Source organism: Pongo pygmaeus, chromosome 14 (assembly GCF_028885625.2).
Source record: "Pongo pygmaeus isolate AG05252 chromosome 14, NHGRI_mPonPyg2-v2.0_pri, whole genome shotgun sequence".
Lineage (NCBI taxonomy): Eukaryota > Metazoa > Chordata > Mammalia > Primates > Hominidae > Pongo > Pongo pygmaeus.
Window position 1 is genome coordinate 55,259,256 of NC_072387.2, and position 11,956 is coordinate 55,271,211.

At 36.4% G+C, this 11,956-nt stretch overlaps 1 protein-coding gene across 1 annotated transcript in view; it reads right to left on the bottom strand.

The window, feature by feature from the left end:
• Window positions 1-11,739, bottom strand: part of ESD (esterase D) — a 30,609-nt gene extending 18,870 nt beyond the window's left edge. The window contains exons 1-4 of the mRNA XM_054446617.2: window positions 11,637-11,739; window positions 7,919-7,966; window positions 5,877-5,951; window positions 1,550-1,638 (exon numbers count right to left, since the gene is read on the bottom strand). Coding sequence (XP_054302592.1) covers window positions 1,550-1,638; window positions 5,877-5,944 — 157 coding nt within the window. The 5' untranslated portion in view covers window positions 5,945-5,951; window positions 7,919-7,966; window positions 11,637-11,739. The remainder of the gene's footprint in view (window positions 1-1,549; window positions 1,639-5,876; window positions 5,952-7,918; window positions 7,967-11,636) is intronic.
• Between the last annotated feature and the right edge of the window lie 217 nt (window positions 11,740-11,956).

Here is an 11,956-nt window from a genome sequence, read left to right on the forward strand (position 1 = left end):
ACTACACATGAACTATCTTTTAAGATTTCAGTTTGGCTGTTTTGATTTCAGCTAATTTCTCTATTTTAGCAATCTAATAATTGTGTAATCTTTCTGTCATTGTTTTCCTTAGACTTGCTGGGAAGTAAACCTTCTGAAATTTTTTTGTCATCATTTCTCATGTGTACTGGTCAGGCAATCTTACCTTTACTCAGAAAATCAAGCCTTAATTTCCAAGGTCTATCTGTTCTTCAGCATCTCACTAAGGAAACTGTCCTGTCATTTGATGTAAACAAACAAAAATTCTGTATTTTATACTTGTAAAGCTCAGGTATGTCTTGCTAGATTCAATTTTAGTTAGAACTTAGGGCCCTATTATTAGAGTACCTATGACACAATGCCTCAGGGTTTCTGGTTATTATTATTTAGCCAAGAGATATGACTATAGTACCCCTCACCAGAAACAAAATGCAAAAACAACAGGAGAAAAAACTAAATACAGCTCTGGACTGTGAGTCAGAAAACTTGTTCAACTCCACATTACTGTGTGACCCTGGACAATATTTAGCTTCTCTGGGCCTCGTTTTCTTTCTAGGGATTACATGATTTCTAAGATCATTTTTAGCTATACAATATTATATTTTCTAAGACAATTAAATAACTAATTTTGTTGCTCTTGCTTTTGGCAATACCTAATGCTCTTCTAGCGAAATCAGTGCTCTTCATTCAATCACAGAAATGTTTTCTTGAGTTAAAGTCAGATATGCACTTAATCTTTACCCTTTAAGATGAAATATTTATTCTCATTTTCAAAGACTGGTATTTGGGACTTGTCCTTGATGAAACACACATGAGGGAGGATTTGTTAAAGTTACAGGAACCAATTTGAAGGAAACAAAATTAAAATAGTAGTCTTGTGACACAATTTAGTTGCTAGGATTCTCTCCTTATGTTTGCTTCTAAAGATGAAGTACCAACGTCTTGTGAAAGAAAAGTTAGCATAGAGGTTTCAAAACTGCAGGTGTCAAAATCTTACTCTTCACCATCTATTCTACAGTAGTTAATATGAAACACTGATTAAGAGAAGCCTTAGCGTTCTTTTGTGACTTTCCAGATTGTTGTCAGAGAAGCTCTATGGAGTCCAATTAAAATATTTTGGAGAACATTGTAAGTTATTTGACTTCTTACAATAGCTGGTTTCTAATTAGAGTATCTTGGTGTCCTGATTTCACCTAATATTGTTCTAATGGACTAGTAAAGTCTCTATAAACTCCAGAAATGCTTGGGTAGGTACAAATTAAGTAAATAAGTTTTCTAAGCCCTTGCTATTGAGTACAGAACTTTACATTCTCTGCTAAATTACTTGGTCTATTAGAAAAATATATGAAATAAATATAATTCAGTAGGTCTGAAATTATTCTGAGGATAAAGTAACAGAGTAGACTGTGACAGGTCCTCAGTCTTTCATAAATAGCTCAAAAAGCCTACCAAGTTAAAATAAAAGGGTAAGATAAGCCAGTTAAAAAGAAAATAGAAACAACTTTATAAAACTCAAACGCATAATACTTACCTGAGAGCCAATACAGTGCAGGGCACTTTCCTGTTTCTGCCTTTGGTGGTAAGTAGACAGCAAATTTCATTTTGCAGTTCAGTTCAACACTAGTTTTAACAAAAACAACAACAAAATATTAATGCCCCTCATTAATCAATACAGAAACAAAATAATTATGCACTATATAAAAAGTAAGATATATAGTAAAGGTCCAAAATAAGTTATTTAATGTTCAAAATAAGTGGTTCCACCAACATTTAAGGAATATACTTGTCCCTTAAAGAAAGAATGTGGTCAATTTAGCATACTGATCTAAACCAACCTGAGCCTATACTTTGCACGGCACTGTCATTCTGGGCAAAATAAGTGAAAAAATAAATGTAATTCATTGTGGCACTTATTAAAAAATAGTTTTTGTTTCTAAAGAAATGTATGAAATAAATCATCTTTCATAAAAAAATGAATTCTTGAGATCTTACATATTTGTTCATGGGCACTAAAATGCAACACATCCTTAATTTGCTCTTTCATCACTAATATTTTATCACAATCACTATTAATGCAACTAGAAAAGACAATTTTGATTAAAACCACAGGCATTTTTCCAGTAAACAGTAATTCATGCAACGATGATCTCTCATGGGTTTATTTAAAACATCATATAAATGGAAGTAAACTCTTACTACTTCAGAGTAAACACCTATCTTTTTATCAGAGTTATATAAGTACATATAAAGTAAATTGTAACTGTAAATAGTAAATACTTCCACAAACTGTTATGAAAAACTAAATATATATAAAAACTAAATATATAAAAAACTCTCCAACCTTTTCATTTTCCATATTCCAGAGATAATTAATTTACCTCTTTTAGTTGATTTTTCTGGTATTTATGTCCCTATCTACATAATATGACTTTATTACTGCTTCTAGATTTTTCAGTTTTTAGTTATTATCTATTGGCTTCCCATTATAGAAGGATTTTAGTTAACTTTCACCTCCCTGTCTTTGATCTCTGCATGCCCCTACATTTCTCCTTCCACTATCGTATCACATATAATTTTGGTTAATCAATATTAAGAAGTTATAAATGCTATTCGGAGATGAGCCATGTAGTATATTAAAATTACTTTCCTTTTTCTTTCAGTCTTTTTTGTTTTCATTGAGCTAGTAATTCTCTCCTTTTTGTTACTGGTTGTCCTTCCTTGTTAGGAACAGACTCCCCAAAAGGCCCCATCATGAGAAGTTTTCTGTATGCTCCTTTCCATTCCCTGCATATTGGTGATTTTCTTTTTCCACATTATTCTAAGCAACTTTTCTTGTTGATGACTGACAGCACAAAAAATTTCTGACATTTGTTTATAGGTTTTCAACTTTTGTTAGGGAAGTTGAAACATTCACTTTCATTATAATACCGTATCAAATCCATATTCAATGCAGGGATATCTGTTATCAATATGTAAAATCAAGTGAACATAATCTTGTTACAGAATGGTTGGTGCCTTAAGACCTTTCTTGCACACTTAAACATTTGTTAAGAGGTTATATTTCATGTTATTACAAGTGTTGTTATTACAATAACATTTTTAAAAGAAGACCTTTCTCAAGCAGTTGTGGAATAAATCAGGTCTAAAGTATGTTCAACAGTGGTATGATTAACACTTATGTAAAAGCAAAAAAAAAAAAAACAGGATTATCAAGTAATCTTTTGAAACCTCTGTCCCTATCATGTCATTAAGATGTTGCTCAATTACCAAAAGAATACAATCTCATGTGCAGATATTTGTGTGGTCACTCTATATGTATCACTAATTCAATACCAAACTCCCCCAACCCTGATTGGTTTCATAAATTTCCTCTCTAATACAGTCAGTTCTATCAATTTCATCTACATTAAAAAAACCTCTTCAGACCAGTACTGCCAAACAGAACTTTCTACAATGATATTAACAAAAATGTTCTATATATGTATTGTCCAGTACAACAGCTTCTGGTCATGTGAGTATTGAGCACCTGAAATGTGGCTAGTGGGACTGAAGTTTTATTAATTAGCTAATTTGATGTAAATGGCTGCATGTAATTACTGGCTACCATCTCCAACTTTTGACCTGCTGCTTTCTAGTTGCTGCCTTAATATGGCCCCACTCATCTGGAAACTCTTTCTCCTCTGATCTGTTTTCTTGGATCTTATGCCTTCAGCTATCTTGCTTTAGTCCTTCATTTTGGTGAAGCATATTATTCAATTGCTTCCAAAAGTGCATGGGAAATACACTTTGAGACCTTTCACATATGAAAACATCTTCATTCTACTCTCACTTAACTGACAATATGATTGGACATGGAAGTTATCTTTCAGAATCCTGAAAGCACTGCTGCTCTGCCTTCTTGGTTCTAGTAATACCGTTGAGCTGACTTAACCTTTGAAAATTCTTAATCTACTTTCTCTTTTTCTCAATGTTTGAGAATTTTCTTTGTTCCCAACACTCTAAAACTTTACTATGTTGTTGGTGTAGACTATTTTCATCCATTGTACTAGATAACTTTTTAAATCTGGCAACTTCAGTTCTGGGAATTCTTGAATTATTTCTTTATTATTTATATCTATACCTCTATTTCTGTTCTATTTTCCAAAATTCCTAATTTTTAATGTTGGATTTTTGGACTAGTCCTCTAATTTTGTTGTCCTTTCTGATTTATCACTTTTATCTTATTTTACTTTCTAGAATGTTCAACTAACCCTTCTATTGAGTTTTGTCATTTCTACTATCAAAATTTAAATGTCTGGGCTTTTTCGTAGTTGAGGATTTTTTTATTTCATGTTTTTTGAGACAGAGTTTCGCTCTTGTCACCCAGGCTGGAGTGCAGTGGTGCCATCTCAGCTCACTGCAACCTCTGCCTCCCAGGTTCAAGCAATTCTCCTGCCTCAGCCTCCTAAGTAGCTGGGATTACAGGTGTGCATCACCATGCCTGGCTAATTTTTGTATATATATATATATATATATTTTTTTTTTTTTTTCAGTAGAGACAGGGTTTCACCATGTTGGCCAGGTTGGTCTCGAACTCCTGACCTCAGGTGATCTGCCTGCCTTGGCCTCCCAAAGTGTTAGGATTACAGGTGTGAGTCACCACACCTGGCCATGTACTTGAATATTTTTAATAGCATCCTATGAAGTCAGAGGTCAATATCTTTTATGCCTTTGATATGAAGAGCAGTTCATATCAAATTAAAGACTTTATACAAATGTCTAGTGATCTTTAGCTGTCCACTCCTATTTAACAGAGAAACACTAAAAATCTAGTTGAAAGCACTGTGCCTACAGATGGAGTTGTCAATCATTGCTTTACTGTAAGGTCCGGTTAGGTTACTTTGTTGGCAAATCTCAGTATCTTGAAATCTCTTCCTTTGGGCTACTCAAACTCCCCACAAAGAAATTCTTCTAAAGGATATAAGACTAAGTCCCCAAATTTTGAAAGCTAGTGGAAGAAACTCAGTGTGCAAACTTTTGCTTAATCTATTTGCAGTATCACAATCCCACTAATTGTGTCTGGTATTCCCAGTACAAACTGTTTATTTTCTCTAGAGAACTTACCTCCAATCTTTCCCAGAGTTAGGAAGAGGTAGTGCATAAAGCTGGGACACTCTCAGATCTATCTCCTTTTAAAAACAGACTTTCAATTAATCTTCTTTTTTCTAAGCTCAACTCTTATCCTTATTTTCAGGGGTCCCTGGTGCCTCCAATTACTATGGCTTTAAATAAATTGTGTCATTTCTCAGCTGCTTCTTGCTGATGTTTAGAATTTAGCTTTCTAGGTTTTACTAAGTCAGGTACTACCTCTCCATTTGTATTCCTGCTTCTAAAATGTTATTCTTAGCTCCTGTCTCCTGCTTCTTTATGCCTTTATAGGTATATGTATGTGTGTGTGTGTGTTTAATCTCTTTACTTAATGCCACATTAGTCAGAGTTTTGGAGGCAGCAGAAGCAAATGCATGTGTTTAGTGTGCCATCTTTCTCAAAAAGTCCAGGTGTTTTTCCTACACTTAGAGATCTTCAAAGAAAATGTTTTCAGAATTTTTACTGGCAATATAAGCATTTTCATAAAGTTTCAGAAGAGCATCAAGTCAAAGCTTGAAGATACTTCTCTGTTAAGGCTCTACCTCACACAATCATATCCACAGCTAATTAAGTCTGGTAAAATTGTCAAATAGATAACCACAGAAAGAGAGTAAGCAAGTTTAAAAGTAAAATGAGGTACTATAATATCTAGATAAAGATTTGTTTTAAAATAGAACAAAATAATCCAACAGAATGAGAGGTATCTAAAATTATATCTTCTTAATAGTTACCTGTCATGTTCAAAAACTTTCTGCAATCCCCCAAAGCACTTGTTGCTGGAAATCTGCTTCAATGCCATTCTTCTCCTATTAGTAAAGAGTAATCTCATTAATTTCCAAAGAATTAGTTCCTGAAAAACTTGAAACAAAACTAATTGCCTTAAGATAAATTATCTGAATATACAACTATTTTCTACTTAGAATTTTTTTTTCACATTTTTCTCCAGTAAATAATATTAAGAAACTGATTAACTCTCATACATGCATTTACACTTGTTATTCACTTTTAAAAGCTTTCATACTTTAGTATATCATTACTAATTTATTAACAAGTTTTTTCGTTGTGGTGGACTGCCCCAAATTATTTTTAAAAGAGGCAGAAAATACATAAGTTACCAATTAATTACCTTAGTTTAGAAGATTAAAAATTGTTAATAGTCTGCCTATCAACTGCAACAAAGTAGTCAAGGAATTGGTATGACTGATTATAGTTGATTTTAAAATGGAAGAAAGACACGATAATGATTTTGGTAATAATAATATGTAACATTACTGAACACTTACGGTGTGATACACATTTTTCTAGATACTAAACCAGATCCGATTACTCATCCCATGAATTTTTAAGAGAAAGTGATATGAAACTTTAAGATCAACATTTATTTCTCCTTTTAAAACAAACCAATAAGTAAAACATAAGCCTGTTAACTTCTTTTCTGCCCAACAAATCTTCTAAGTTTTCATGTAAAAATAATTTTAAACTTACATGTAAAATGACATATTTTATTGCTTTTAATGATAAATACAGGAAAAAAGTTGGAAAACCATCTTTATCATAAATGCCTATTAAGCAAAGGGAAACCACACTGATTCTGACATGTACCTCTCAAAGAAAGATTCCCTTCCTATTCCTAGAAACACTGTATTAGAATATAAGGCAGTAAGTCCTACATATTGAAGAAAAAGCTTTAGATATCAGGAACAGGTATTACCACCCTGGTGATCTTCTCCGAGAAATGCACTACTATGTGCTAATCAGCTGGAGCTTTAGGATTACTCTTTCAAAGATATATAACAATAATCTTTAAAAGCTAATTTTGGAAATGTCTTTATAAAATACTTTAAAAAATTAGTTTCAATCTTATCTCTAATTTTTCAATAAACCCAAATAGTTTTATTTTGGAAGACTGGGATTTGAACCCAGAAGTCTGACATCAGAGGCCCTACTCTTAACTGCTATGCTGTCCTGACTCTCTAGAGGTTCTTTAAATACTCATTTTTTAAAGACATTTTAAGATAACTGATTCTATAGAATTATGATATTACAACTGTACACAAAGAAATTACCATCTGCTCGGTTTTATGCTTTTAATCTATAAAAGATTAATTCTTAAACAATAAACTCCCATGAGATGTTATTAGTTACTGAATATTAACTTTAGCTACTGTTAACAATCCTATCTTGAATAATGAACTTACAGAGAGAGACACTAATTTTAATATATTAATACATATATATGAGACCAACAAATAAAATTTATTTGCTCCATTATTCCACAAGGAAACCAGATTTTCTTAAACTTAGAAAGGAAGCAAAAGATGGTACACTGAGCATGTATCTGGTACATAGGAGTCTGTATCTTTGCCATTCGTTTATTTTAATAAACCTCAAGTTGTCAGTTTTCTCTGCTCTTAAAATTCAAAATCAAATGCTTTTCATTTGGCCAGAAGAAACAAGGTTAAAACACTTTTTAAAAGTTGGTAGAATATTTTTTAAAAAACAAAGCTTTTAAAGTATTTTTTCTACCCACCCATTTTAGAAACTATCTTTAATTACAAATCAAAAAAATGTTAGGCTTAACAAGAAATATGACATAAACTAAGAACCAGATATGACATACTGTGATATACTATGATATCTGATACTTTATAATAGGTGGTTATATTTTTCAAAAGAATTTTTCTATGTGAAAAATAGCACGTTTTAAAACAAGCTATTAGTGGTATTTTCATTCAATGTTCAGAGTAATATATAAACAATAAAACAAGTTTACCTGTCCAATTGCTGATTGCTTTTTGCTTGTACCAAATGGTAGACGATTCTGAAAAAAAGACCAATGGTTTACAAATGGGATATACTTTTCACAGCAAAGGTTATACAGAGCTTTTATATGCATATGCATTCTCAATAGAGATATTTTCTTCTTTTGAGGTAGCTGACTGTACACCCTGATGGGATCCACATCACCACTTAATTACCTTAATTGCCCATAATCTAATTATTTGCCACAGGCCACCTTAATACCTATTTTGCCATAAAGCTTGTTGGTACTTGGTCAAAATCGTCTGTTGAAGTAAAAGTACTATGAAAGTTTTTTATCTTTTTAAATCAGTAAACAAAGTTTTCAAGTGTAATTTCGAAGCATGAGATGTAGTCAACTCCTGAGTGAAGAAAACAAGAGTGGGTACTAGGTAAGTAGAGGAAGATGGATCTATCTGGCTCAGTTGTAAGTCGAACTTGTAACATGGGGAGAAAAAAGGGAAGAGATGAGGACTGAAGGACTACTACTAGGGTGACTAGAAAGGATATGTAAGAAAAGTGGGCTTATGAAAAACGAAGTGACTGATATTCAGTAAGAAAAATATATATGGAAACTTACATAGTATACATCATGTCACTTGTCTGGTAGATTTCATTTAGGCTCTAGAACAAATATATATTTAGGTTCTAGAACAGATTTTGTGGAAGAAATAGGGTGACAGAGTAGGGTGGAATACCCAAAAACCAAACAACACCCTTCCTCCTTCCCCTCCAAAAAACAAACAAACAACAACAAAAACAGAAAAACAATTTCACAGTGTCAGTAGGAGTTACACAATTTTTCCCAAATGTTAGTGAACATCAACATTCTTTGGAGAAGAAAGGGTCTCTTAGTGCATAATACATCCATTCCCCAAAGGTCAAACCTTACTGTTCTTCCCTTTATTTTTTATTTTTATTTTTTGGAGATGGGGTCTTGGCTGTGTGGCCCAGGTTGTAGTACAGTTGCATAATCATGACTCAGTGTAACCTAGAACTCCAAGCTTCAAGTGATCTCCTACCTCAGCCTCCCGAGCAGCTAGGACTACAGGTACGCACCACACCGGAATACTTTTTTAAAAAAATTTTTTGTAGAGACAGGGCCCTTTACTTACTAAAGTTAAATGTCATCCACCTCCAGAAATCTGAGTTCTATTTTTATCCTTCTTCCCCTGTCTCAAGTTTTCCATAAATCTCTATATGTGTTTTTTGTTCCCATTCTCTCAGATTCCTTGGATTTTGATGTTTCTTCATTTCCAGGATGTCCCATTCTACTGGCTCTTAACAACCTAGACAGGTGTTCCCAAAACCAACAATCTACAGTTCCAATAACTGGCTGTTGACCACCACTGTGTTGTTCAAATCCTCTTCTCAGTGAAAACTCAGGATCTGGCTTCTTCCCTTTCACTCTGTCTCCTCCCACCTCCCTTTTCTTTTTTCTTCACACTCTCTTTCCCTAAACCCCATTCCCTAAATTTCAACTACATTTTCTGGGTGAAATAATCTAAATCTGCATCTCTATAACCAATCTTTCTCAAGCATTAGTACCCATAATGAAATTTCTTGCTGGGCCCTTCTACCAAGACATGTCACCAACTATTAAAACTTACCACACCTAAAATTAAGCTTCTACATCTCACCTTCAAACCATTCCTCTTTTCATTGCCTCCCTTTTTCAGACTCCTGCCTGTCTTGCCTAATCTACATTTGAGATGCCTCAAAGTTACCTTCTTTTTGGATTCCCACTGCCATCATCCTAATTATATATAAGAAATTAAAACTTAGCCTCTTCCTTTCTTTCTAATATATGCCACTACGATCAATCCTGCATGAAAGCCTAGGGTTTTAATCCACTTAATTTACTGGTCAACGGATCCCTACCAACAGCTCATCTGCAGCCTAATACGGCCTACGTGGGATTGTTAGTCATTGTTACTTAGTATTTTAAAAACTGTGATAAAAACACATACATAATATTTACTATCTTAACCATTCCTAAGTGTGTATTTCAGTAGTGTTAAGTATCCGTTAGTCATATGTAAAAACACAGTTCGCCAGCTCACAATAATGAGCAAATGAGAACTGCCTGACCACTCCCTGGCTGCTGCAGGTGGAGACTACTAATCCCCTTCGCTATTAGGCCAGTAGCTGACAACCAGAAAGTCACTGAAATGGAAGACCATGTTAATCGTACAATTTTCTTCAAGTTTAATGCCATTAAAATTTCACAAAATTAAAACCATGCAGGATCACTGAAAAATATAAGAATGAATAAAACTCCATATAAACTTCAGTCGCATTCTACCTGTGTGCAAACATAGTCTTTTTTTTTTTTCTTTTTTTTGAGACAGGGTCAAACTCTGTGGCCCAGATTGGAGTGCAGTGGCCTGATCTCGGCTCACTGCAATCATCTCTGCCCCCAGGCTCAGGTGATCCTCCCGCCTCAGCCTCCGGAGTAGTTGGGACCACAGGTGGCACCACTACGCCCAGGTAATTTTTTGTAGAGGAGGTTTTGCCATGTTGCCTAGGCTGGGTCTCTTTTCCTTCATAAAAATTCACATGGCTTGCCCAGATAAGGATTTCTATTAAACTCTGCGGAAAAAAATTTTTTTAAAAATGTAGCATCTATAAACGCCAAACACCTTCACATGGCTCTAAATATGGTCTATAATTTGGTCCCACATTATTTTTCTGGTCTCACTCCCTATTATGTTAGTTTAACTCAACTATGCATAATTCTAGGATGACTTGGATGTTGCTACCGGGTGGCTTTACTCAATGCCACGGTACAATGGTTTCAGAGTAGGTTCTGGGGCCAGGCCCTCCGGGTTCAAAGTCTGACTTCACCACTTATTACTACATGACACTGGGCAAGCTAATCTATGCCTCATTTGCACATCTGCAAAATGGGGATACAGTAATATGTATCAATTTGATAGGGTTGCTCTGGGAATTAAATGAGTTAATTCACGTAATGCTTAGAACGCTGCTTCTACCACACACACAAACATGAGCTATTATTTTTCCTGCAACCTGAATGCCCTCCTTCCAGGTGCGCTCAATCCCATTTCCCTGATGACCCCATCAGAAATGACTTCCAGTCCCCCACAGTGCCCTGAGAGCATTTTACGACCCGAAAAGATTTCGTCAAACTCCAAAGACACGGGTTCCCCCTCGGCACCATCAGGTGAGTGCTCCTGACCGCGCCATTGGCTCGTGCCCCGACGCGGACGCTGCCTAGAGCAGCTGTGGTCCAAACTCCCCTGAACCAGGCGCCGGTGGGCGCTAGTAACGCGTTGAGGCCCGCTTCCTCCTTAGAATGCGTGCACATCTACTTCACATTTTCGCGCGGTGGCTGCGGGTCTAGGAAAGTCTTTCTGAACAGGAAAAAGCTGTACGAATGTAGCGGGCAGTAGGTAAACGGGCGCTTGCCCCGGGTTACACTAAGTTGGAGGCTCAGAGAAGGAAAAGGGATTAGAGGCGAGGCTCCGCGTCACGGGAAGACGTCCTTGGCCTCCTGTCATGGATGGTGGCGCTCAGGGCCCAGGGTCGCCGTCTCTGCGCTCGTGCCTGCGGATATCTGCATCGCAGGCTTCGGCGTCCGCCCCGATCACGCCTAGCCGTGCCGCAGCCGCAGCCGCAGCCGCAGGAGAGCTGACAACGTCCAGGACTCTACCCGGACCCAGTCTTACCTCCGGCGGCGGAGTGACCAGAAGAAGCGGTCCGAAGTAAAAGGCGGGGCTCAAGATGGCCGCCGGGGCCTCGCCTCAGCCCCGCCCATATGATGCCCCGCCCCTCCGGTCCCGCTCGCTCTCGCTTTTTACTCCGAGAACCCGCCCTTCTCCAGTCCAGTCCCCATGGCCCCGCCGTCTTTGCACATTGCTCTTCCCGGCAGCCTCCGCGTGGGCCCGCCCCCCTCCAACTCCTGCCTTCGCCCGCGTTTCCACTCTTTGTAAGGTTAGTAGGACCAACCAGGAGGGCGTTTGGTTAGTCCCTGTCACCTTGTGTGGGA